Here is a 26,423-nt window from a genome sequence, read left to right on the forward strand (position 1 = left end):
TTAAAATACGCATAGACGAGTCAAACTGCTTTGACCAGGAAGTAGTTTCTCAGAGCTGGGCGTCAACACATAACTCATGTACGTGTGTCTTATGAGTTTTGTGGTTTACTGAATAATCAACACATTTAATATAGGTGACACTTAGTCATGAGAAGAATAAATGGCGGATATCATAACTCCGGGGGATGATGAGGATCTTCAGACTCAAGTAAGCACAAAGTACTTCCTTTTTTAATCCTCAGAAAAAGTTAGGCAATCCTGTCAGTTTGTGCGAAATGTCTTGTTTGTTGTAATATTTTCAACTGGCCTGGTGAGAGCACGTAAGCCAAATGCGGTAGATGTAGAGCTGACAGGTTGAACAAGCCCTGCTGCGTTATTTAAGATAAAAATGAATATACATGAGCAGCACATAAAAAACTTGAATAAACATACATACACAGACACACACATATACTGAAGGTTGTTCCCAAGGTGTCTGGATTCATTAACACTTTTGGAAGTGATGTTTGAAGCGCAGCAGGTGCAGCAGGGTGCACAGAGGCCACACATCAACGCAAAGTGTCAAAACAGCAGAAAAAAAGGGAAAAAAGTGAACACCATCGCAGGCATACATAATTTAATTTTTGTTGCTATACAGTTGTGTACCCACTGTCTTTATATTCAGGGAAAGTAAACATTGGCATCTAAGTTGGGAATCATAAAGAAAATAATGACATATACTGTCTTGAGATCACTAACTGTAATCTCACAATGTGTGTGTGTGTGTGTGTGTGTGTGTGTTGTCATTCAGTTTACAGCTCAGATTTGTCCCATTGCTTTTCTTCACATATTCTAAGGGGACATATTGATACTTGTCTTATTTCATTAGGTACACCTATTTAATGACTACTTAACGCAAATATTTAATCAGCCAATCACATGGCAGAAATTCATTTTAATTAGGTATTTAGACATGGTCAAGATGACTTGCTAAAGTTCAACCTGAGCATCAAAATGGGGAAAAAAGGTGATTTGAGTGACTTTGAATGTGGCAAGGTTGTTGGTGCCAGATGGTCTGCTCTGAGCAGTTCAGTAACTGCTGATCTGCTGGGATTTTCTCACACAACCACTGCTAGGGTTTACAGAAGATGGTCTAAAAATGAGAAAATATCCTGTTCTCTCTGTGTGAACGTCCCTTGTGATGCCAGAGGTCAGAGGTGAATGGCCAAGCTGCTTACAGCTGATAGGAATGTAACTCAAATAACCGCTCATTAAAACCGAGTAATGCAGAAGAACATCTCTAAATGTGCAACACACCAACCCTGCAACATTCGGCTGGTGGGGTCAGAATAAAAGCCTGGATCCCTCCTGCCATATATCACAGTTCAGGGTGGTGGTGGTATAATGGTGTAAGTGAGATTTACTAGGCACACTTTGGGCCCCTTAGTGCCAATTGAGCATCATTTAAATGTTATAACCCCTTTATGACCACAGTGTACCCATCTTCTAACAGCTGCTTTCAGCAGGATAACGCACCATTTCACAAATCATCTCAAACTGGTTTCTTGAACCTCACAACGTCACAAAATCAAATAGCCTTCAGAGTCACCACATCTCATCCAATAGTATCCACATGCTTTATGATGTGCTGGAACAGGAGAGTTGGTTGGATGTGCAGGTGGAACTGTGTGATGCTGTCATGTCAATACACACTAAAATCTCTGAAGAATATTTCCAGCACCTTGTTTAAATCTATTTCCCAAAGACTTAACACAGTTATGAAAGCAAAGGGCTTGAAACTAGCAAGGTGTAACTAATAAAATGGCTGCTGAGTGTAGATACTGTTACAATAACAGCTGCTCATATTAAGAAAGGCCAATAAGTTTTAATTATTGAGATCAATCTAAGTACAAGTAATCCCAGTGAGACAATGGCCTTCTTAAAACAGCTCTAAGGACTCAGTTTACAGCCGGGCTGGCCAATTCAATTTCCCAAGTGTACACAATTAGGGCCTAATTGTAATATTTACTCTTACCAGTAGCATTTACAAAGAGATAAAAATTAACATTGAAGTGAATTGAGTTCAACTTTTTTGCAACAGCCCAATTTCCCATGTTGCCCCTTGGAAAAATTAACTGCTCACCCTTGGTTTAGTCTTGTCTATGTATGATCAAGAATTCTCCTGCTATTATCATCTCAGACATACAGCTCTGCACCTCTGATGTTCAAGTCTTCTTTGCCTGTCAAAAAGAAACTGACGTACGCAGAGTGGCATGAGAGCTGCAACAGCTAATTTATGGCCGAGGCCAAGCTGAGGAGCTGCTCCAGGTCCCAAGGTTATTCCAAAGTTAGTCCAGAAGAGTGTAAAAACAAAAACATTAATTTGAATATTCTTATTAAATACACTTCATCTTTGCCCCTTTCACTTGGTAAGTTCCACCACAGTGATTAATGAACTCTCTGTATGTCCTCATTCACGACATCCTTGAACCTTCTCTGAGGTCTTTCTCTTTTCTCCTGCCTGGCAGCTCCATCTGCAGCATCCTTTGTCCAGTATATGCACTATCCCTCCTCTGCACATGTCGAAAACCACCTCAGCCTTTCCTCTCTTAGTTTAGCTCCAAACTGTTTGACCTGAGGTGCTCATGTACTCATTTCTAATTTTGGCATCTTCAGCTAGCATCTCTGACACAGCCTCCTGTCTTTTTGTCAGTACCAAGACCACACTCATCTCCACCCACTCCACCCTGCCTGCACTCTGTGCTTCACCTCTCTTGTGCACTATCTGTTGCTTTGGAAGGTTGACCCCAGGTATTTAAACACTTTACTGCCTCTACTCAAGGGGTAATTAATGCTTTTTTGAAGTACCTCTGTGAATCAAATTAAATGTCAGTTACACACGGATTAAATAAAGTGAGTGAAGCTTTCTGTGCATCCATGGTCCAAACAATCACCACCGAGTCTGATATGATTAATCTAATTGCTTTGTTGTTCTTTGTTCTCTCTTAGATTGAAGAGGTTGAGGCTTTGTCTTCTATCTATGGTGATGAATGGTGTGTGATTGATGAAGCATCCAGGATATTTTGCATTAAAATATCCGCCGACTTGGAGGAGCCAAAACTGACGGCGTGTTTGCAGGTGCAGAAAATTGCATATTAGTGTCCATCATGCATTTTTGTTTGTAATGCTGTTCTGATTTTTTTCCCCCTTTATTGATCAGATAATTCTCCCACCTGATTATCCAAGCGCAGCTCCGCCCATATACCAGATCAAGTAAGTCTGATTTGCCTTTCAAATTTAATATGGAAGAGCTCTGATGATTTGAAAGAACAGCATCCCACTCAACGGCCCACTCCTACTCCTACTCAATAACCCCGTGTTTGTTCTCGGCTGTTGTAGTGCAGTGTGGTTGCGAGGCCCTGAGAGGGCCAAATTGGCAAACAGCCTGGAAGACATCTATGTGTGAGTGCCTTTCATAATTTTTGACTTCATGAAGAGATACCGTAGAGGGATATTAGCCACATCAAAAGCTTTCATTGTCATTGTTTTCCATGATTTAATATCACTGTAGTTTACATGCCTCTTATTTCACCCACCCTCACATAAAAATATTTCATTTTTATAGGGAGCACGCGGGGGAGAGCATCCTCTACCTGTGGGTAGAAAAAGTTAGAGATTTCCTCGTTGAGAAGTCCCAGAACTCAGAAACAGGTGAAGTGTGAAAAAAGGAAATTCCCACTTGAGGTCCCACTTTATGGCCATTTTTAATGACTCGGAATAAGACCTGACAGACCACCTCAGTCTTGACCTCTCCAGAAGTGCTTCGTTGAATTCATAGAGTTGTAACTGTAGACATTTTAGTCTCAAACTCTCAAAATAATTATATTTACACCCTGGTACAAAAATTAGTTGTTGAAGTTGTTAAAGTTGAATTCTATTCTATTCTATTCTATTCTATTCAAAAAGTAAATAATTTCCACCTTGATAGTGAATGCACTTTGGTTAGTTTTTATATAATTCATCCATGGGAACTATGTTAAGTTATGCAGAATTAAGGGTGTGGCCACTTTAGGTTACAGGGGTTTCTTCACGTTCTTGTCTGGTTTTACTAAAAGATGCTAAGGAGTCAGCTGTTCAGTTTATAGTGTCTTTCTGTGAGTATGTGTTGTTTTGGTTTCGTTTGTATCCCTTAGCTGTAAAACACTGGGGTATTGTTGTCACCCTGCTGGGTGAGCGGGTGACGGCGACACCCAAGTTTGAGAATGCTTTAGCTTCAGCTAATAACTCACCAGTTAACATATCATTAAACTGTGTTCACATATGTTAGAAAAAAACAAACAAGCAAAATACAACAAAGTAAAATAACCACTAAGGCCTCAGTCACACAAGCCTCTTGACCTGCTGGCAACTACAGAGAGCAATGTGCATTCTCTAACTGGTTGGCAAGTTATTGCTGGAAATGAGAGGGTGCTGCCCCAGAAGCCTCCTTGTCATTGCTTTGGTTGACAGGGGCCAATATTTGGTTGACAGGGGTCACCTGCCAGTCTGTAGGACGGTGTAATTAGGGCCTTACCCACCGGTGGCATTACAGCGGCTATGTCAATCTTTTATTTACAGTCTGTGTGTATGCACTGTCTCCTGTAAACTTGCACGTGATTCCTGAATACATATTAAAGGACTGAGGCTTAACAGTCTCTATATACAAACTGATGAAGTTAAAGGTGTAAAAACGACACTCCATGTGCTGGATTATAGAGTTAAATGACCCTCCTGGGCTGCTTCACCCAAACAAGCTGTATCATTTATTGCTTTTTTACAGCATATGGGTTTTGTAGGTTATTTTTGGTGAGACATGTCGGATAAATTGACTTTGAAATATCACATTTTAAGCTTAAATTTCTTATTTTATACTTGCATGTATCTATCCTTGACAGAACTGTACTCCTTTTTTTTCTTGGCTTTTTTGTGTTATCTCATTGACTAGTTGTCTACATAGTGTAGTGGTTTACACATTCACAGGAAAAGTCATGTCAGGAAGGGTACAAACTGCCAAATCAAACATGTGGAGCCACCACATGAATAAGTGAAAGTAGCTGAAAGTAGCTCACTGTGTTATTAATCTGTCAAGTGGTGGCTGCGACTGATAAATTAGAACAGAATAGAATAGAATAGATCTTTATTGTCATTGTTCACAAAACAATGAAAAACCACTCAGCGGCTCTAAAGCTCTTTCACAACAAAAGACAAACAGCCTGCAGTATAAACATAAAATAAATAGAAATAAAGATAAACACAGTGAGGTAGCACATACAGAATAACACTGCACGGTGCAAGAGATACGAGTAAGATGCTTAAAACTAAATTTCCAGATATTAGAGGACAGTCTATTCTTACTGAATAAGAAAGAGTTTTTTTTAAGGTGCTGATTTTGGTCCTGATTGATCTGAATCTCTTCCCATAGAGCAGAGGGAAGAACAGGTGAAGTCTGGTTTGGGTGTGGTACATTATAAAACAAAAGGCTTTTCTTTGGAGTCAACCAGTGTCACAGAGGGAGGGTAGAGTGGCACCGATAACACATTCTGCCACCCTCACCACCTATCGCAAAGCCTTTCTGTTCTCTTCTATGCAGCTGACGAACCACACTGTGCAACAGTAGGTCAGGTGAGCGTGCTTTAACTTCCCCAAGAAGTAAAACCTCTGTTGGGCCTTCCCCACCTGATGGGAGATGTCTGTGGTCCCGGTGAGGTTGGCCGAGATGCAAACATAAAGGAACTTAAAGCTTGCTAACCTCTCTATTTCTTCTTTGTGTGGTAAAGGGCAGAGTGATCAGTGTGTTTCAGAAGTCCACTTTGATTTCCCTGCTATTTTTTCTTGTGTTTAAGTCCAGATTATTGGGATAATATCAGTGTGTGAGATGCCTGACCTCCTCCCTGCAGGCTTTTTCATCACAGTCATATATCAGATGGTGGTATCATCATCAAATTTTATGTGTCAATGGGAGAGCAGTCAGGAGTGAACAGCGAGTAGAAGAGGGGGCTGAGAACCCACCCCTGTGATGTGCCAGTGTTCAGGATAAGAGTATCATCCATCCTGACATTCTGGGTGCTCAGGATGTCCAGTGAACACATGCACTACTAACAGCCTAAGCTTAGGTTTGTGAACTAGTTTGTGATGGATAACTATATTTACAGCCGAGTTGAAACCCACAAACTGTGTAAGAGCTGTGTGGAGAGCTGTGATGACTGCATCCTATGTTTATCATTTTTCTTGATATGCAAACTGGCGTGAGTCGAGGTCAGCAGGGATGGCTGCCTTAATGCGAACAAGGATGAGTCTCTCAAAGCATTTATTTATAGTGGGGTTAGAGCAAGTGGGTGACAGTCAATGAGGCAGTTCATTTGACCTTTTCTTTGGACAAACTTTTTGGCAGTGGGTTTAGAAAAATGTCAGTTTCAGTCTTTCCAAGGACTTGTTTACACGATAATCCACACATTGGACGGGATCTAGACCACTGATTACCAGCAGGTCAGTTATTGGATCAACCCACTTACCCACTTGATGCTTCTTCTTTTTTGTTAGAACACTCCTCCGTTCCTAAGACAACTGTAGTGCGGTCTAAAGCTGTGATAAGATGAGGCCTGTAGGGGCATTAAAAACTCCTCAAGACTCTGAGTGACTGCGCTGAATTGAGATCGATATCAGTGTAATACCTTTGGTTACCCCGGCAGAGTCTTTTGAAGTGTAAAAAGACATAAAGGTACTCAAATTAAAGATTCTCTATAAGTGTCACACCGAATCAGATTTTCAGAAGGGGGCTTTCTTGTCTGTCTCAATTATCTAGCGCTGAGCAGCATCTATTATTGAGGCAGACGGTCTCTTTTGAGCAACAAGCTTGAAAAATACTAACTGTCCTCCCCATTGTTGCGTGTCATAATTCCCCTTTCTGCAATTCATGTGGTAATAAGTATAACTGGTCACAGCACTTCAGCTCAGGAGCGGGATTGACAGCTCATTCATTCAAAAGACAGGGACATTGTGTGCAAGAGGAAGAGGGGGATGATGAGTCTGAAGATGTACACTTCACAGAAAAGGAAATGAAAAGTGGGTAAACATGAGAAAAGACATGAAAAGTACAGACAGAATATTGTTTCTGATGATGAAGTTTGGATTCATTAGATCGCACAGGAGGAAAAAAGGTAGAAAAACAGAATTTATTCATCTAAATATAGAACATTTTAATGATTTGTAATTTTGTGTGTGTGCTTCTGTCCTGTTTGTGCTGTGTGCAGGCATAGAATAAATATTGTGAACCTTTATTAGCGTAAAACATGCTAGATCCATGAGCAGCTCAACTTTGCCATTTCTTCTCTTTATTCTGGTCCTCTAAGATTTGTTAGCTTTTATTTCCCTGAAAAATATACTTCTACTACACACACAAACACACATATTAAAGTCTTTATTTGCCTTTTTATCAAATCCTATTAGGAAAAGACACACACACACACACACACACACACACACACACACACACACACACACACACACACACAAGCAACGATGGATTAATTCTACTAAAAAGTATTGTGTATGCCAAGCCTGCTGCAGCAAATCCTCTGTGCCACAGACCCCTGTTGTTGACAAGGTTGTTTTTTTAGTTCCCTTTAAAGGTACGTGCTTTTTATGACAATTTTGCATTTGCATATTTTCTCCAAGGCAATGAATTGTAGCTGATATACTCTTACAAATACTAGAGTGAGTCACACTATCGCACTTGGTGACATGTTCCACTGTCTGTTTTAAGTAGTTCATGCGTACAGAATACTCAAGAACACCTAGACAAAATGTGCTAATCCACAGCTGAATATAGTGCCCAGCAAACACACAGAGTTCTGTCATTTTTTTGAGTTAAAAATAACTTCTAAGATAAATACTAGTGGATGGAAAAAAACAAAGTAGAGAAGTTCAGACTTATTTGGCATTGCTGAGTTTAGCATCAGCTGAGTGGTAAAAGAAAATGAACAAGAGCAGCTACTTTACTACCACTAACCTCTTTAAATGGATAACTGCAGGAAGATGTAGGTCATTATATCAATAACTGAAGGAACATTTTCAAGTCAAATTTTGAAATTAATTTAAATGTATAATTATAAGCTTGTAATGTTTTTAGTCTTAAGGCTATTTAGGCTTAGAAATAATTAATTGTGATGATTTGTAGCATAGACATATGTATTTTAATGCTTTAAGTAATTAGTTCAGTTTATTACCATTCAACAATCTATATTTATCTCCATGTGCAGCTTACAGTTAATTATCATAGAGTGATAACGGGTCTAACTACATAAATATCTGCCTAATGGTTTTTATTTTGTCAGTTCTGTGTGCTGAAGAATAAAGAACCTATAAGAGACATCGTTACCTGCACTGACTGCTAATGCTTGAAAGTCCTTGGACTGCAGCTTTTTTACATGTAGGTGCTCTCACGCTAATGGAAAATTCACAGTGTGTGAAAAACACACATGTGCTCAGAGAATTCAGCTGCACTTACACTAGATGACACGGTCGTGCATTTGAGAATGACCTGAGTCTGAAGCATAGACTGTATACAAAAGAAAGGCATGGCCACTGTACCTTGGGACGACAGCTTTGGCCACCGACACCTTGGTGTTTGAAATTCAGATGCAACGGGCAAATGAATCTATGAAAAACTGACCAAGAGGGCTTTATTGTGCTGCCTGACTTCTTCTTTTTGCAATTAGAGGTGATGCGTCATACAGCTCATTTATAATAAATACAAGTTTCAAGCACTTGTACATTTGTACATGTTTCAGGCCTAAAAGCTACATGCTTCTTATAGATACATCTTATGGTTTATTAATCAGATTGGTGTGGAAGAACAGAAACATCTTTCCTGGTATTTTTAACAAGAGCATGCCCTTTTCCAAAGGCTTTCCAATTGATTTTGCTTAACAACCCATCTGGCTCGCCATGGTTATTATTAATGCATCGCTGGTTTGATATTTTCATGGGATTTACAAAAATATAGACAGGTAACAAAGCTTATTCTCTAAAATCCCAACTTTTGTTGGAGGATACTTAAATATTAATGCTGGCAGACTTTTCAAAGAGCAGATTTTATTAACTGCTATGGAACATTTATTTATGATTGTGTTGAAAGACCGCGTATAAGACATGATCTATATGTGCATAGATTATCAGCTGATGAAGGCCGTCCTCACACATGGCACACCTTTGTTTCCATAACAACAGGGTTCTAATGTCAGCACCTTTAGATCGGCTTTTGGTGTTTGATCTCTCGACATTGGCTTGTTTATTAGATGTTGTCAGATGTGTTGTAATTAATTTGCAGTCACATCCTTCCTGTTTTATCGATGGCACTTTACTTAGTCACGTTTACAGTATTCTGGTTGAAGCTTATATTAGCATTATCATGCATTCACATGCCAATGTTAAGGTTATGTAATGGTAATTTGGGGATGATTTGCTCAGTAGGTGTCATTTCAGTGCCAGGCACCCTGAGACTACAGACAGCTCGGTGAAGACCTTTACAGGCATCAGGGACATAAAAAAATCAACTTTCTTATTAACATGACATAACATTTCTTATATTACCTCCTTCAGTGGAAGAACCAGAAAAAGTGAACATGACGGCTGAGAAGGATGTTGATGATGATGAAGACATTCCAGATCTCAGCAGTCTCAGACTGAATACAGAAAATGTGCACCTCTTCCTGGAACAGGCAAATGGTAAAAGCACATTTTAGTCTACGATGGCATCATTTCTGACAAAATCAGTCTCTGTCTTATTACGGATAATATTTTATCTTGTAGATGAGGAGCTGCCTCCAATTAAACATGGAAATCCGATCACAGACCGACGCAGTACCTTCCAGCCCCATTTGGCGCCTGTGGTGACTCCCAGACAGGTACAGCATGGAAATGAGCATAATAAAAAATGATATGCATAAAAAGATGGAGCTCCAACAGTGTACAGTTTGAATTTTGTGCCTCGTTTTTTTCATGAATGATGAATCCTCTCTGCAATCAACAATTCATACAAAATTCAACAGAAATACTTGATGAGTGGAAGATAATTTATATCTGAAACATCATCTGGTTCCTTCCTGCATGCTAATCTCACTCTCTGAGTCTCTGGTAACATACCAGCTTATCTTAAAAGCTTCCACCTGCTGTGAATTGCAATTTGTATAAAAATATTTACGCAGACAGCTGTCCTCTTTAGAGGACATAAACCAAATAGACGAAGAGCTGGACATCATTTCCATAATTTTATATACTGATCTGGAAGTGACTGATTTCATTTATAGATATAAAGAAAAACAAATTGGGCACGTAATTACTTTTTTTCAACTTCAGTATAGCCTATTTTTTTGTTCTTCTAAATTGGTCAGTACTAAATGGCATAAGATAAAAGGGCTTTCATTGTCATTGCATTCAGGAGTGAGACTCCCGGTTGGTGCATATGAGAAAATATGATATTAAAAAACATTAAGGACTCCATAAAACCACTTGCACACAATATAAAGTGCTAGAGCCAATGAAGTCCCAGAGTCAACAGAGTTCCCAGTCTGCAGTAACTATTGCACAAATCTAATCTGAACTTATTTACTGTTTCTGTATACTGTGATTATCTGCAGTTGTGTCCTCTAGGGTCATTTGACCTGTATAAATATATATATATGAATATATCAGTAATCAACCCACAGTATCCATAATGAAGTCACCCGTTGGTGAACCTGTTGTGCTGCTTTCACTCTTTGCATTTTGGTGTTATGGAAATGGATGTGACCAGTGACGGTGGATTTGACTGGGTAACTGAGGGACACTGTACACTCATATGGTGGCAGCCTGTAACTTTCAAGGTAGCCCTTCCTTAAAACACACCCTGCTTTATCTGAAATTTTTAGACTAATGCGGACCATGATGTCTGAAATGTTGTATTTAAGAAGATTTGAGACTAGTGATTAACTCATTCCGACAGCATTTACAGAGGTCATCGATTAAATGGGTTATTTAAGCAATGACCCCCTTTGCCCCCTTCTGGTCATTAAAGGGAGTGCAGGTTTAAGGCACGATGCCATCATCTTTCAGAGCTGAAAGCTACGTCTCTCTGTTACATACAGTGTGTTAACTGTTTTAGAGTAACTTTTGAAGTGTTGCTGTAGCCTTTGCCAGCACAGAAGCCAACTGGCTAAATTTGGTAACTAACTCGAAGGTGACACGACGGTGACAGCACTACAAAAATGGAACAGGCAGGGGAGGCATGAATTTAAAACCAATTTTTGTCACACTGTAGTCAAGCCTCAGTTTTATTTTGAGCCTTTCAGTGTCTGTTTAATTAATACATGAGGTGATTTAGCTTCATAAACAGTTGAGTAATGCTGCTTTGTGCATTAGTCAGCAGTGTTAGACAGCATGTTGACTTGACAAGTTGTCATCTGCATAAATACAGCATCATTTTTAGTCTGACCTTCTTTTGGACATCACTGCTGTTTTAGTATGCCTTCAATCAGGATTTTAGCATGAAAGCAGGTTCCAGCTAACACAGTGCTGAAAAGGAGATGCCTTGCTTCTGCAGTAAAGTCAGTGTAAATGCATCTGAGAGTGACATTTCATTACTCCCCACATTATTTGTTACAGGTTAAAATGGTCCTGGAGAAGCTGTACGAAAACAAGAAGATTGCCAGTGCCACTCATAATATTTATGCATACAGGTTAGTAATGTCACATATTGCTTATACAGTTGCTAAAAAAAATGTATAAACCCTTTGTAATGCTTGGATTTCTACACTGATTATTCAAAATGTGTGGTTTGCTCTTCATCTAAGTTGTAATTATAGACAAACACATTCACACTAAAGTAGTAACAGACAAGCAGTTATACTGTTTGAGTGTGGGTTGGAAAAATAATGAACCACTGTGCTAAAGACTGCAAAGTCTCAAGTGTTCCAGTAGATCAGATAAGATTGGGAGTGTGATTTGTAGACTTGTCCTTCTCTAAATGTAAAGAATGATGATGTGATGTAAACCGTGCCTTAAACATGAATTTCTCTGAACCTTAGAAGTGACATTATAGAGAAAGCATTTCTAATGCCCTGTGAGTTTTATATTCCACAGTATGAAAAACTGCTGCTTTTCTTAGCAGTTGATCACAGCAGGAGCACAATATGGAATCCTATAAGAGGTGTAAAAGAAAACAATTGTAACAGTAAAGCATCTTCAGAGATCTGTGCAAGAAAAATAGTGAATAAGAATTTTCTAAATAGAGGAAGACCACAAAAATGTTGGGAAATTCAGCAACAAGCTTATGATGAGCTTATGATGAGACAGGCAAATAGAACGAAATCAAAAAAACTAAATGAAATGACTTTGTGAACTTAGAAAAGCCTTAGTTTAAATATTTGTTAGCTGGGTAGCAAAATTTTACTACAACTTGCCTGATTAATGATCGATGAATGTGTTCATTAAGACTGAGATATCTACATGACTGTGAGCCAGCTGCTTTCAAATCCTTCTGTGTGTTTATTGTAATATCTTCACTGATTCTCCTCACACATAGCATCCGTACGATAATACTACAGTAAAATTAAACATTTTCAAACAATAAAAACTAAAGTGAAACAGGAAAATCTATTCTGGAAACCAGCTGAAACTAATCTGAACTAAAATATCACGACGGAGTACCACAGCGTGGACCTGCTTTGCTATTTCAGGGCCTGCACGTCTTGCAATCACTGAATTTAAAATTGTATCAACCAAATTTTTCTCTGAGAATTGAATGGCAGCTTATGAAAGGTTGGCTGATTCAAAAAGGCAATTACCCAAACAGCTTCAATGGGAAAAGAATAAAATTCAAGCTTTTGGATGGCAAGTGAGGGTCCAACTTAAAAGAGACATCCCAGGTGTGGGTATAGAAATGTGAAATGAATCAGTTGTGATTAAAAGGACACTACAGGAAACATCTAATAAAGGGGGTTCAATCTAATAAATTAAATTAATATACATTATTTAGTTTAATATATAATGGATCTAATATAAATAAAGTATATATGTCTGTATGTGTTTACGCCCACAGTGGAGAAGAGCATGAGATAAGTAAAGATTCAAGGCTGATCTGTCTTCCCCAAAGGGCTCATTGCTGCAATTAAAGGTCAAAAAAGCACCAGAGAAAATGACGGCTTCTGACAGTACTGTGCATAATGTGAAAAGATGTGTGTATGTGTGTGTGGCCTTTCTCAGTGTGTGTTTGTGTTTTCTCAGGCATTGCCTGTGTGTGAGATGTGTGGTGTTTTTTTTTTTAAAGTGTCGTCTAATGAGGTCGATGTTGCGTCGTTGGTGCACTGCCTGGGTGGTCATTACTCACGGGGAGGATATTGTGACATTTAGACCACTGACAAAAATGTTCCGGTGAAGAGGCTTTAAGTGTCACAGTGTCACACTAACCACAACGTCTTAATGCTCTCCCGCCTAAAACCAAGCTGTTGTGATTCTGTCTGTTGTAGGATTTACTGCGAGGACAAGCACAGCTTCCTGCAGGACTGTGAAGATGACGGCGAGACAGCCGCGGGGGGGAGATTGCTCCATTTACTGCAGGTTATCATTTAATTAAAAAAAAATGCTGGCTTTGGTCCAACAGATAACTCTTTCAGCTTCATACCAAAACTGCATGTTATGTTTGTTAAAAAGGTAAAAATCCCCAAAGAACTAGTCAGTTAGCCAAAGCCGAATGCACAAAAGCGTCCGCCCAGTAACGGCAGCCACATTGTTAAATCTGCTGGCTGCCTTGAGCTTTCCTTTGGCTTTTGCATTGCTTAATTGGAGTCTGTGCTGCCCTGTTTATTTTCACAGTATGCATAATTTAGTTTATTTCTAAAGGACACTGACAGTTGTGTCCGATCTACATAGCCTTGCATATAGCTGAAGCTAATACCCAGCACCAGTCCCTTGATGGATGAAATTACGTGCTACCATTTACAGTTTAATATGGAAACTGCTGTGATTTTGCAATTAAGATTGTTATCAGTAAGGCACACTCCCACAATCTCAACCTAAATGTTTTTCACGTAATGCACGCACTTGTAGACATATAGTATGGTAGTGGTGATAACCACCACTTATTAATATCATATTTTGCAGCATAAATTGGAAACTTGACACTTTTTTCGTGTTTACTGGCATTCAAAATAAGTTACTCTTAATGAGGGTAGCTGTTGTGACAGTTTTGACAGTTTATGTCACACCACCAAAGCAGATTAGGCCTTTTTGTTGAAAATAATAACATGTCACAGCGGGAAAGGCATAAGTGCGAATAATATGAATAAAAAACACGGCCGAATTACATTTGGCTTCTCCAGTTCCAAGGTCCCGGTATTGTAACCTATATCCTCTGTATCAGTAAACAATGGGGGCATTTTTGGGTGAGGTGTTCTGAAACTAAAGACAGATTTGATGTCATTAAGTGGTTTGAGGGTATTTTAATGTATTTTATGATTTATTTATATAGTGCCAAAACATAATCTTGATTTTCACGACACACCTTATATTGTAAGGTAGACAATGCTACAACCTTGCTAGGAGAAGCTGACTGATCCAGCGATCCAGTACGAGTGGCACTTTAAATTGGTGTGGAGAAAAAGAATACTCCCTTTTAACAGGCAGAGATCTCTGGCAGAAGGTGGGTAAGGCATCTGCAGTGACCAGTTGGGTGGTGAGAGAAAGAGAAGAGAACAAAGAGAAGCACAGAGAGACCGTGATCAACAAACAGAAAAAAACCCACACATCAGAAAGATTAGTTAATGACATGCAGTAGAGCCATCAACAGTGAATGCATGTGTAAACGAGTTGGTCAGTGCATTATGGTAGATTCCTTAGCAGACTGGGAACATCGCAGGATATTTGACTTTAACCTAAACTGTGAAATTAGCCTAATAAATGAAGGTTCTACATCTATTTCTGCTTCTCATAACAGCAAGTAAGCCGGCACTCCTGAAAGCAGAGAGCTTTATTTTCATATTATAAGGCATTTTGAGGTATAATGGAGGTTAGCATCATAAACAGTACTGTTTGTACTTTGTCAGAGAGCTTTTAGGACATACTGACATATATATTATAGCCGTGAATCCTCAAAGTAGCAATTTTCAGCATCATTCTGAAACAGGATGCTCCTAATTTTAATGATAATGTTTTTTTAATGCCTTTCAGCTTAATGGACAATAAGGATTATAGAAATGTCACAGCTTATTGAGCATGCTAGTCTCTCTTGTTGGTATAAAAATGTTTATACACTGAATGCTAGGCCTTATTTTAAATTCTGTTGCAGTTTCTTATAGCACACCTGCCATTTTTTATTGAAGTGACTTCATTTATACTTTTAATAGCACTTTTTCTAACACCTTTTCAGTCCTACCACTCAATCAATCAATCAATCAATCAATCAATCAATCAATCTTTATTTATAAAGCACTTTTCATACAAAAAACAATGTAGCACAAAGTGCTTTACATAGTTAAAAACAGCCCACCCCACCCTCCAACTCACTCCCCACACTCTCATTAACATAAATGATGTGAATACACACATATCCCCCCCCCCACACACACACACACACGAGCACACTTAAAGAGTAAAAATTGGGCTGGGCCAAGTGAGGAAACACTATAACAGGGAGCCGTCTGCACCGGGAGCCGGTCACAGACCGCAGCCTCCAGGCTGGGCACACAGCAGGAGGGAGGCCAAGGAGCCCCCCAGCCAGGCTGAGAGGACCCCCAGAGACCCAGCAGCCACAGTCGATCACAGCCCCGGTGCAGAGAGCGCCCTCTGAGGAAACACTGGAGATATGACACAATAGGATATATACAGGGTAAAATGATAAAATAAATAAGAACAGGATACAATATAAATATAAATATAAATAGCGTAAGAAGATTAAAAAATGAATAAGAATAAAATCAATAAATATTAGGTAAAGTCTAAATTAATAATAGAATAACAGGATAGAATAAATAAGCATAAAATAAATAAACGCTAAGTAAAAGCTAAATTAAAAAGGTGCCTTATACTGTGAGTGTTTAATATAAGTATAATCTGTACTCCTATCACATACACACACAAACAGTAATGTGTCAAGGGCATTGGCATTCAGGACACTGAAATTCAGAATGGAGGAGCCCAGGATCGAACCACTGACCTTCCAGTTATGGCCTTAAACCACAGCCAACTGTATAGGGAGGAAGAAGTATTAATTCAGTTTTGTGAAAAGTAACCCTTCTAATAGATTAAGTAAGTAATCTACTGACGGTGTCACATAAAGCTTTAAGAATATGTATTCAAAACTCCAGTGAAAATCAATTCAGGACGTTTATAAAATTCAGACTAATGTCCATAACAGAGCGTCAAAACTGCGTCTCTTTTAAATTAGACAGGCTATCTAATGAATTTCTTTGAGCCTGTCAGGGTTGATTTTGAGACACTGAGATGATGTGATGTGGAAATACTGAAGCTGCCGGTCTCTAAGGCAGAGCCGAACATCGATTCAGAGAAGTGTACTTGCTGAGAAAAACAGAAATGAGATTGTTTTGTGTGGGGATGTGGCTGCAGTAGTATAAACCACGCTTCTAATGTTTAAATGGTGTTTAGGTTTCCTCCACTGGGAGCTATGGTCCCACTATAATAATTTCACGCAGTCATTAATCCTTTTATTTCAAATATCAAAGAAGCCCTTGTCACTGGGTTTTACTGTCAGATGGCCCTATGATTCACACACACACCCACATCACACTAAAATGTGTTATTGTCCACACAGTTTTTGTTTCCCTGTAACGTTGAATGAAAGCCAGTAAAAGGTTTGTGACCAAACAAAAAGTTTCCTATAACACAAAGCTCAGCAGTGACTTGTAGTAGTTGTGTCATTACTCATTACTCCTAGGTGCTGCGTCGTGTCAGAGCTTTTCCAGATGAAATCCATGACTCGTGTCAAAGTTCATTTTCATTCATAGGATGACAGCAGTCGCCGCTGCCAGTGTGGCCCTGTTAGAGAGATAAATCACTGTGAAATGGTGCATTGGATTATCGGTGTGGATATGTCAGAAACTGAGATCTGCTACACTGAATTCAGATGAATCAAGCGCTCATATGTTCGCTTTAAAAACTTGCTCAGCCAGTCTTTGCTTTAAATTATCTTTTAAATGCTAAAAGAATTCAAAGAAAATCTAATTTACCTGCATCTGTGTTATTATATGTTCTATATTTGCTATCAAGGAAGCGCATTAAGCTTTATTTCTTCTATTCTAAAGCTTTCTTGACACCAACAGAGTGTAGCTATAATCAATATAATAATCTATATATTTATATTGAAAATAAGCAAGAGAATAATGTGAGTGATACAGGAGTGCTTCATAGTGACAGATCCAATTTTACAAGGGAGGAAAGAAGTGCTATGTGGCTCTGGAGGCTGATCTGATGCAAAGTGATGTATGAATGGAGGTGAATGAGACTTGCTGTGCAAAGTGCTTTGTGTGCTCACGTAGTAGAAAAGCACTAGGTAAGAACCAATCCATTAACTATGATGCTAGATATTACGAGGTGCAAGTAAAAGCTAAGCTGCAGAGGAAATATTTTTTAAAGTGGAAAAAAAGATCATTCTTCAGTTAGGGAAAATGGTTCTGAGTTAGAGCCTTGGCCGAGCGCAGGGGCAGCTTTAAAGCTCCTCTTCGGTTTCTTTCATCCAAACAACGCTAGGCTAATTTTGCTGTCACTGTGTCCTTGACCAACGACTGGCTCACATCAGAGGTCAGTCTCCAGGCGCTGCATGGAAGCCACCCACTGCTTCTAATTGTCACGGTCTGCGGAGGCAGACCGTGCGGAAAGGTGTGTGGTGGACCCAGGTGCGAACACAAACGAGGATGCAGGAGTGGATTCCAACAAAACGAGCCTTTTATTATGGCTGATGAAAAGAACAAAAACAGAATGAGGGCAGCATACGTGTAGTACTCAACAGAAAACCTAAACTGGACAAAACTAAGGAAAGACTATGGCTGGAGGTACAGAACACAGGAGGTGGTAACACAGACGACGCGAGACAGACTGTATGAAACACAGAGACTAAATACACATGAGGGATGATCAGGGGAAGTGGCCACACATGGGAACACAGCTGACACACATGAACTTAACGACAGGACAGAAGGAGTGAAACTGAATACACTGACCGTGAATACAGACTTTCAAAGTAAAACAGGAAACATGGAGATTAGACAAGACACATGAACCGGGGAGACGTAGTACAGGGGAGATGACATAACCGACAGCATGGACTTGACAATATAAGACACGCAGACATAAACACACGAAGGGCAAGGGAGACTTAATACACGGGTAATATGTACAAATGGCTGGACTGCCTTAGTGACCCTAAACAAAGAATAAACATCAAAATAGGCTAAAACACAAAACACTGGGTCGCACGACCCAGGACCATGACACTAATATTCCTAATAGTAAATGGGGAGAATGATAAAGGAAAATCAGTGCTTTTAATCCTAAAACCAGATTGATTCAAGCTATCAGCCTTTTATAGATTTCTTTTCTAACTCGCGGGCATGAGAGCAGATTTAAGAAATCAGGTAAATTCCTGTAGCTGTCTGACCTGTAACTGGATCTGCTGTCCTCCATCTTTCTGAGCAACACAGTGATTAATCTCCTACTCGCAACACTCTCAGCATAGTGAGCAATTTACATGAAGAGCTTTTCCCAAATCTATTTTCCTCTAATCTCATTCCTCTTCATAAGGCTTTCTTCCCATTTCCTCATTTAAATGTGTGCACGCTCGCAGTGAATGTGGAAGTGTGTGGCGATGAATAAAAGTGGGATCTTATTGATAGAGCTGGCAGTCAGATGTGGATGAGTCCCTTCAAATGACAGATTGGTTTTTGTGGCAGTGCAAAGTAAAGTTCTCCACTTCATTTTAAGACCACAGTCTGGTGTTTTGGAAAATATGCCTTTTGCCATATACTGGGAATTTCATTAATCTCAATTTAATCTTTGTGCGCTCAAACTTAAGAGTTGCAGAACCTGAAGAGGAACATGGGGAAACAGTCTCAATTAAAAAGAAAAACAATCTTAAGGCTTTTCCTGTTTTATATATTTACACATTTGTTATATTGCACATCTTATTTGCAAACAAACTTTAGAGATATGAGAGTGCACCTTTGACGTTTCTGGCTGCTCCTGTAAAGCTGCAGTAGCATTTTTTTTTTCTTTTTCCATCTGGAGGTATCAAGATGACAAACTGTAAACAAACTGTAAACATAAAACTGTTATTAGACTGGTAGAGAGAGAACAATTAAATATTGAACTTACTGAATAAGGCTAATATTCACTCTTTTTTATGGGGTTTTAGTTTATGGCAAATCCCGAGGGGAACAATGCACTCGTTGGCTGCCAAGTACTTCACACATTTGCCAAATTCATGTCTGCAGTTTGGTACTGGTTCAAGGCAGGTAGCGCTGCAAAAAGCTACCTGCTGCAGCTGGACTTGACAGTTTTTGACAGGAAAATCAAAGCAATCATGTAAAAGGTGCCAAAATGCTTTTTATAGTTGAACGTTCCAGCACAGCAGGGTGATAATTATCCATATGTTCATTGCAGGGTGCAATGCCATTCATGTAGATGTAGACAGTTGATTTATTGTACTTTTTCTGAATGGTCTTTTAAACGTTTCTGTTGTTATGGTATTTTATTGCTTAGAAAACTGTCTTATTTCAGTTTTTTGAGATGATATTTAGTTTTATTGTAGTTTTTATTTCATTTGTGTTTAAGTAGAATATTTCAATTATGTGATTTAATGAATTAATTGAACATCAAGCCCTTCTGTTTCTGTCCTAATGTAAGTTAACTGTGTCCTTAAACCACATATTGAACACACGAAATTGAACGTAAAATAAATCTCTGTCTAACTCTAAGAAATTACACCACAAATACATCCATTTTAGATTTATAGGTTATTGGCTTTAGACTGGAAGCTTAGTCAGATGCATTTCATGAAGATTCATCTGTTTATTATAAATCAAATATAGTGTAAAATATATCTGATGCAGTTTGAAAACAGCTATCAAAGCTTTCAGCCAGCTCATTTTACACGTTTATTTCTCACAACAGATCCTGGACGTGCGTAATGTCATGGTGGTCGTGTCTAGGTGGTTCGGGGGCATTTTGTTAGGTCCCGATCGCTTCAAACACATCAACAACTGTGCTCGTAACATCCTGGTGGAGGAGGGATACACTGCCTCTACGGTGAGACACACTCTGAGCCTTTTACACATTGCTCTGTCATCTTCTGCTGACACATCATCAGTCAAATTTGACTTTGCTGCCAGTTTTCTGATGCAGGAGACCGCCTGGTTTCTTGTAGTTTAATTGACTTACCACCAGTGTTCCTCCAATTATCTGGAAACAAAGAGATTGACTGCAGGCGAGGTTTTGCCTTTCTGGCATCCAAAGCAGAGTCAGAATGCTGGGGTTGTACTGTTACACAGTATAGTTACAGTGAGACGTCAGTTTATTACAAAGTGTCTGGTTGCAACATGTTCTGGAGATCAAACACGCTTTCACCGGCCTGAAGTTAGGTCCAGTCTGCTTTGAAGTCGCCTTTGTGTTCTCCAAAGTTATTCCATTGATACATGATTGACCTTTGAGTGGCTGCAACAGATAGATTAAAGGTACTGCAAACCTACATTTTTAAAAGTTTGTCCTTCTTCCAAACCCCATCAACTCACTGTAAAACTCAGCACTTTATTTTATTCCAACTTATTAGAATTTGCTGCCTGTGGAAGGAGAACTTAACACCTCTGCAGAATCACTCCATTTCATGAAGTCTACTAAAACTTTGTATAAGAATTTAAGATGATTAGATTGGATTGAAAACAAACACTTTATTTTTAGAACATGTGAAGTATGACTCAAAACTATTTTTTATGACATTCAAATAACTTAAGTCATTCAAACCTAACAAAAATCTAGAACAAGGGTCCTCCCACAGGCCAGTGCCAGAATTCATGAAAACTATACCGCTTTGTACTGTATTTCATTCGACCATTTCTATAGTAAGACACAGGAGTGGAGCATTGGGGAAATTTGTCCATACATACTAAGCTTTTTTTAATATTTCCAGATTTGGCTGGTGTGACGAAATGTAAGTCATCTTACTTACAGTTAAAAAAACAATTTTAACGGACAATTGCAAATATAATTAAAATTAACACTTGCACTTTGAGACATGAAAGTAATGTCATACCATACATTTTTTTAACACTAGTAATACACTGCTGCTTTCAAACTGTGCCCTCTGAAACTCAAGCACCAGGTCATTATAATGATCTATGTTCAGGTTGTACTGTGCTGCTAAACAGATACATTAAATCCAATAATGTATCTATTAGGCAGCACCAACTTGACACTCAGTTACCAAAGCTTTGAGGAGCCCTCATCTATATAAGGGAGGGACATGAATGCATTTAAGGAGGTTTCATCCTTGTTTTTAAAATTGGCTCTGTTTAAATTGAATTTAAAAAAAAAATATCAGCTTGAGTTTAACATTGTAGCCTCCTCAATATCTCGTACTGAGGTGTAATTTGTGATTACCTCATGAGCTCATATATGACATTCTTATTTTTCACTGTGCCTGAGTATTATTCAATCAGAATCAGAATCAGAATACTTTATTAATCCCGAAGGAAATTATAGGTTGCAGCAGGCAGCATGCTAATGGCGCTTGCGCACTTACAAAGAAACCTTCTGACCAAACTTTACACAAACATCACATTAGGAAGACATGTCAGAGAGGTAGGCTGATAGGAAAAAACAACAAAAATACATAACATGAGGTGAGAGGAGGAGAAAAAAAAACTCCACTCAGACTGAGCACCTAATGGGAGAACAGTTTGAGAACAGAAAAAATACCCCAGCACAAAAAGCACATGATTGTCAATAGACCATAGAAACACAAGATAGGCAACAGGGGCGGGTAAAGGTAAGCGAGAGCTGGTGTAGACAGTGCATCCGGTCCTCCAGCATGTCTGCGCTGGTCCAGTCAACCCGCCATCTGCCCCGGGAGGGAACAAGTATTGAGCCTCCTTTATGTTTTGAAGCCAGACTTTTCTGTAAGTAAATAGTTTTAAGGCTTTCCTGAGGTTTTTGAAAGTTTTCTTTTGAGTTTGACCATTTGTTTTTAGTTTCACCTACCTATGATTTGTTCAAACATAAAAGAGACACCAGTTTAAAGAGTGTTTACATATAACAGAAAATTTTAAATGATATCTTTAGGTGGTTTGTTGCTAGCAGCCTGTCACAAAACCACATATTTTTCCAGTTTCTTTAACTGAATCTATAAAAACAAATGCCATATTTAACAAAGACAGTGATTCCCAAAGAGCTGTTAGCCTGATAATTCTTTGGGAATCACTTGGCATGGTGTGCTGTGTGTCCTCAGAAAATTGAAGAAAACTGGAGGATAAAAGTGGCAGGCCTAAAAAAAGATTTTTATTTTCTTTTATTTTTTTTAAATCAGATGAGCAGTAGCTGAAAGCCATTACGAAATAGGAAGAAATCCAGCAAAGGCTTGACACAGGGCCTGAGAGATGCTTTGCTGAGGTCTCATCATCGACAGGGTGGCTGACAAGAAATTATTCTTAGGAAAAAGGAAGAAAAAGCTGAGATTCACCAAATTATAGAAGAACTCGACTGAACATCAGTGGCAACAAATTTTGTACATGTTTAAATCACTGTACCCATTTTGCATTTTCCTAGCAAAATGTAAAGAAATGAGGGCCGATTTTTGCACAGCACTATATTTCACTAAATATGGAGAAATTTCACAAATGTCCCCTTGGCGGTAGGATGGATTGTTTAAGTCAGATTCATCTCAAAGACATGATGAATTTAAAAAAAATGTCACATTAACCTCAGAGTAGCCGGTTATTTTCTGTGCCGTGTGTACACCGGACACCGGAAAGCAATAAAGAGAGAAAACGAGGAGGTCTTCTCAGCTACAGCCTCATAACGTCCCTTAAACTCATAACTGTTAAGAATTTCCTGAGTCAAGCTTTAATGATGGGTTGATGTGTATGTAAAAAATACATTTAAAAAACAGGACCCGAACCCTTGAGGCACACTTATTTAATTTCGTCTATGAAGATATGTTGGTGGAAATCTGGAACTTTTTATTCTTTGAGGAGGAAACAGTCAGTCCCTGAAATCAGTGTCCCAGGGCTCCTTCTTAACAGTGTACAGCCTTTACAAAAGTCAGCATACTTACCCAACAACCAATGAGACAATATCGAATGGGAGAAAATCATTTTTGGTAAGGTGAGTGAGATCAGTTTTGCAAAAGCTAAATCCAAAATTGCATAAAGTCTCTGAATACCTGGATAGGATTTGATTTATGAGAAAAAGAGACTACAGTTTAGAGGGGGAAAAAGAGCTGAATCAGTCTCACACCTGAGGAGGAACAGGTCACTGCCAGTTACTTTGCAGTATATGAGTCACTTATTAAAAATGGTATCAAAGCAATTTCCTGCTGTATAAAGCTCTACGCCAATATGAAAAACAAACTCAGACAAAATTGATGCATCAAGACAGACTCAGTGAACATTTGTTCACCCTGTACTATGTAACAGAGGTTCCAGAGTTCTCTACAAGTTGGCAGTCTGGATTGCCAGACTAATAATTAGCAGAGGATGTTTCCTAAAAGTACTTAGGATGGCAATGTTTTGTTTGATGCAATTACAGGAATACATTAAAACAGCATGGTGCATGTCAATCAGTACATTGCAATTTGCACATTTGCAAACACAGCGGGAGTTTTAGGCAAAAGAGTTTATCATGAGCTGTAAAGAAGCACTCAGATATTAAGCACGGAAAAAGCTCTGGCACCATTAAATAGGGTGCTAATGTAACACAATCATTCTTTCTCTAATCCTCCCCTCTTGGTTCACAGGATGAGGCCAACAAATCAGGACTAAAGACCAAAAGGCCAAAAGGCAAGAAGACAAAGTGAATTTCAGAAGAAAAATGAAGAACTTTTTTCAAGCACACGTTCAGTATTTGATGTCGAATTCAACGAAAAGCTCGTTTTTAGAAAGAGATGTGAGATGTGTCTTAGAAGACAAATGGTTTCTAGCAATTTAGTTTTCATTCAAGGTCATAAAATATCATCTGGGATTTCAAAATGACGTCTCAGATGACTGCTTTAACTCTGGAATGTATATTTTTATATTTAGTTTAAGAAGCCTCGAAATAAAATGTGTACAGTTCACATTTCATTAAAACAAATTATGGGGATTTGTGTAATGATCATGACTTTGAATGTACCCCACATGTGAAGATTGTTGATCCACGTCTGAAGAATACGCCAGTATTTTTAAATCCTCGAATTACTAATTTTTTTTCTTTTCTGCATGCACTCCCAGTATTTTTAAAATTGTAATGCTCCATCATGATGGAGATACAGTAACGAGGTTGTCCCTGCAAGCCTTAATTCATTTCCCTGTTGAATCTGCATCTCAATAGCGATCTTTCACAAATAATTTCATCGTTTCCAAGAAATGCGATCATACATCACTGCTTAATAAAATGGAGTTTACTGAGTTGCAACACAGTCCACATCCATTTTCTCCAGTGCATTTGGCACACACTTCTAGCCTGTTAAATAGACATCCTTTTCACATTTTGAATGTCTTTCAGAGCATTTACCACTCATTCCCTCCTGTGAGATTTTGTCTCACCTCACCTTTTTGTGTCACTCGATCTCTGGAAAGACATTCTGCATATTAATGCTTTGAAGTGGGTTTTAAGCACCAAAGGACCACTATCTAAATATATCCAAGTCTCATACAGGCACTTTTTAATTTGGTTCCACCAGCAGAACCTGACTATTATGATGCAAAAATTTTTTTATCTGCGCTCATTATCTTCAGAAAATATAACTGATAGCATACAAATGTAGAGAGATATTTTGATTGAATGAAAGCGCAAATGATAACACATTTTAGAAAAGATTTCCTCCAAGTCTGTTTACAAAGCCGCCTGCTCATTTCAGCCATTAGAAATAATTACAGCTAATTCACTTAGCAGAGTTGTTTCTCCCTGACAAGCTGTCATCACGCTGAACCCAATCATCTCAGCCCTTAATCATGTTTTTCAGGGGCTTGCAAAGAACTCAATTTCATACTCAAGGCTGAGGAGAATAATTAGAGCGCTTGGTTTCAAATTTCATCTGCACAGTCCGTACCGATACTGCCACGCAAGCCTGTTAGGTCATTGTTTCAGTAACTGCCCAAGAACATTCAGTGCAGATCATATATTTTTTCACACTGTCACGTTATGTTTCAAGCTGAGGTTGTATAATGAATCTGGTTTATCTGAAGTGGTCAGACAAAAGTATTCACCATTGAGGAATTGCAGCCATTTTTGGTACATTTTAGGTCTGGGGTATTTCTTTATGAACTTAGCTTGGCAAAAGATTTGAAGTGGAGCATTTGGAAGCTGTGAACATACAACAGACAGATGAGCTCAAAGGAATCCATCACAGAAAGAGATAACAGGAACATTTGGATTGGCAATTTGGTAAATTTGTAGAAACCCTGTACAATGTCTATCAAAGTGACAACCACTCTCCAAATGAAAAGCAATACCATTGCTCACAAGAAGAATTGCAGATATTTTATCACAAGGTGCCAAAGAGTCATCATCTTAGAGAATAGGAAAGACAGATTAGAGTTAAATAAAACGCATCTTAAAATAAAAGGTAAAGCTGTCAGAGCAGGGCATGCTTGACATCAAATTGCACTGGGTCAGTAGTGTTTACTGATGATGTGCCAGAAGCGGCGAGAAATCTGAAGAGCTATAATTTTTGCTCTCTTCAGCAAAACTGTCTTGACTGCACGTCATAGTAGCAAATGCAGTAAAAAGAGAGAAAATCCATTGTTTGGTGATGCCTTTAGCTTCCAGACGGTAAGCAATCAATGTCAAGGGTCCTTAACTGGGAAAGGTTTAGGAATAAACACTTTGTTATTATGCTAATTTATCTTATTGCACCTAAGCTCCTGAAAACACAAGATTGTATAAATATGGAGTTCCTTATGAGTTAATGCTGTATTTTTGTTCAACACCTGTTGCTGAGATGAGAGTCGGTGTTTTAACCCCATATTCATCATATAACTGTAACTTGAACATGTTTTTACAGCCAAAAACCATTAATTTCATAAATGATGAAAAATATATGTGGACTTAGCACCACTCGTTCGATTTAGGTGTAAGACAAAGTTTGTCACCCCAGAGTTCTCAGTAGTTTTAAAAAAATGATGATTATTGACTAAATCAAATTGTTAAATATATATATATATATTTTAAAA

The 26,423-nt window shown here is 38.7% G+C and overlaps 1 protein-coding gene across 1 annotated transcript; it reads left to right on the plus strand.

Moving 5' to 3' along the window:
* Positions 1 to 6: 6 nt before the first annotated feature.
* impact (impact RWD domain protein) lies at positions 7 to 24,663 on the plus strand. Its single transcript, XM_085448196.1, has 11 exons — positions 7 to 208; positions 2,989 to 3,117; positions 3,200 to 3,252; positions 3,379 to 3,441; positions 3,605 to 3,690; positions 9,619 to 9,744; positions 9,829 to 9,923; positions 11,659 to 11,732; positions 13,521 to 13,611; positions 20,173 to 20,307; positions 24,008 to 24,663. Exons 1-11 carry the CDS (start codon positions 161 to 163, stop codon positions 24,065 to 24,067), a joined length of 960 nt encoding a protein of 319 aa, XP_085304322.1. The 5' UTR covers positions 7 to 160; the 3' UTR covers positions 24,068 to 24,663.
* The last annotated feature ends 1,760 nt before the right edge of the window (positions 24,664 to 26,423 follow it).

The sequence above is a fragment of the Copadichromis virginalis genome, linkage group LG23 (assembly GCF_057382275.1).
Source record: "Copadichromis virginalis isolate Kocher_CV1m ecotype Utaka linkage group LG23, C_Virginalis_male_GT1.1, whole genome shotgun sequence".
In the NCBI taxonomy this organism is placed as follows: domain Eukaryota; kingdom Metazoa; phylum Chordata; class Actinopteri; order Cichliformes; family Cichlidae; genus Copadichromis; species Copadichromis virginalis.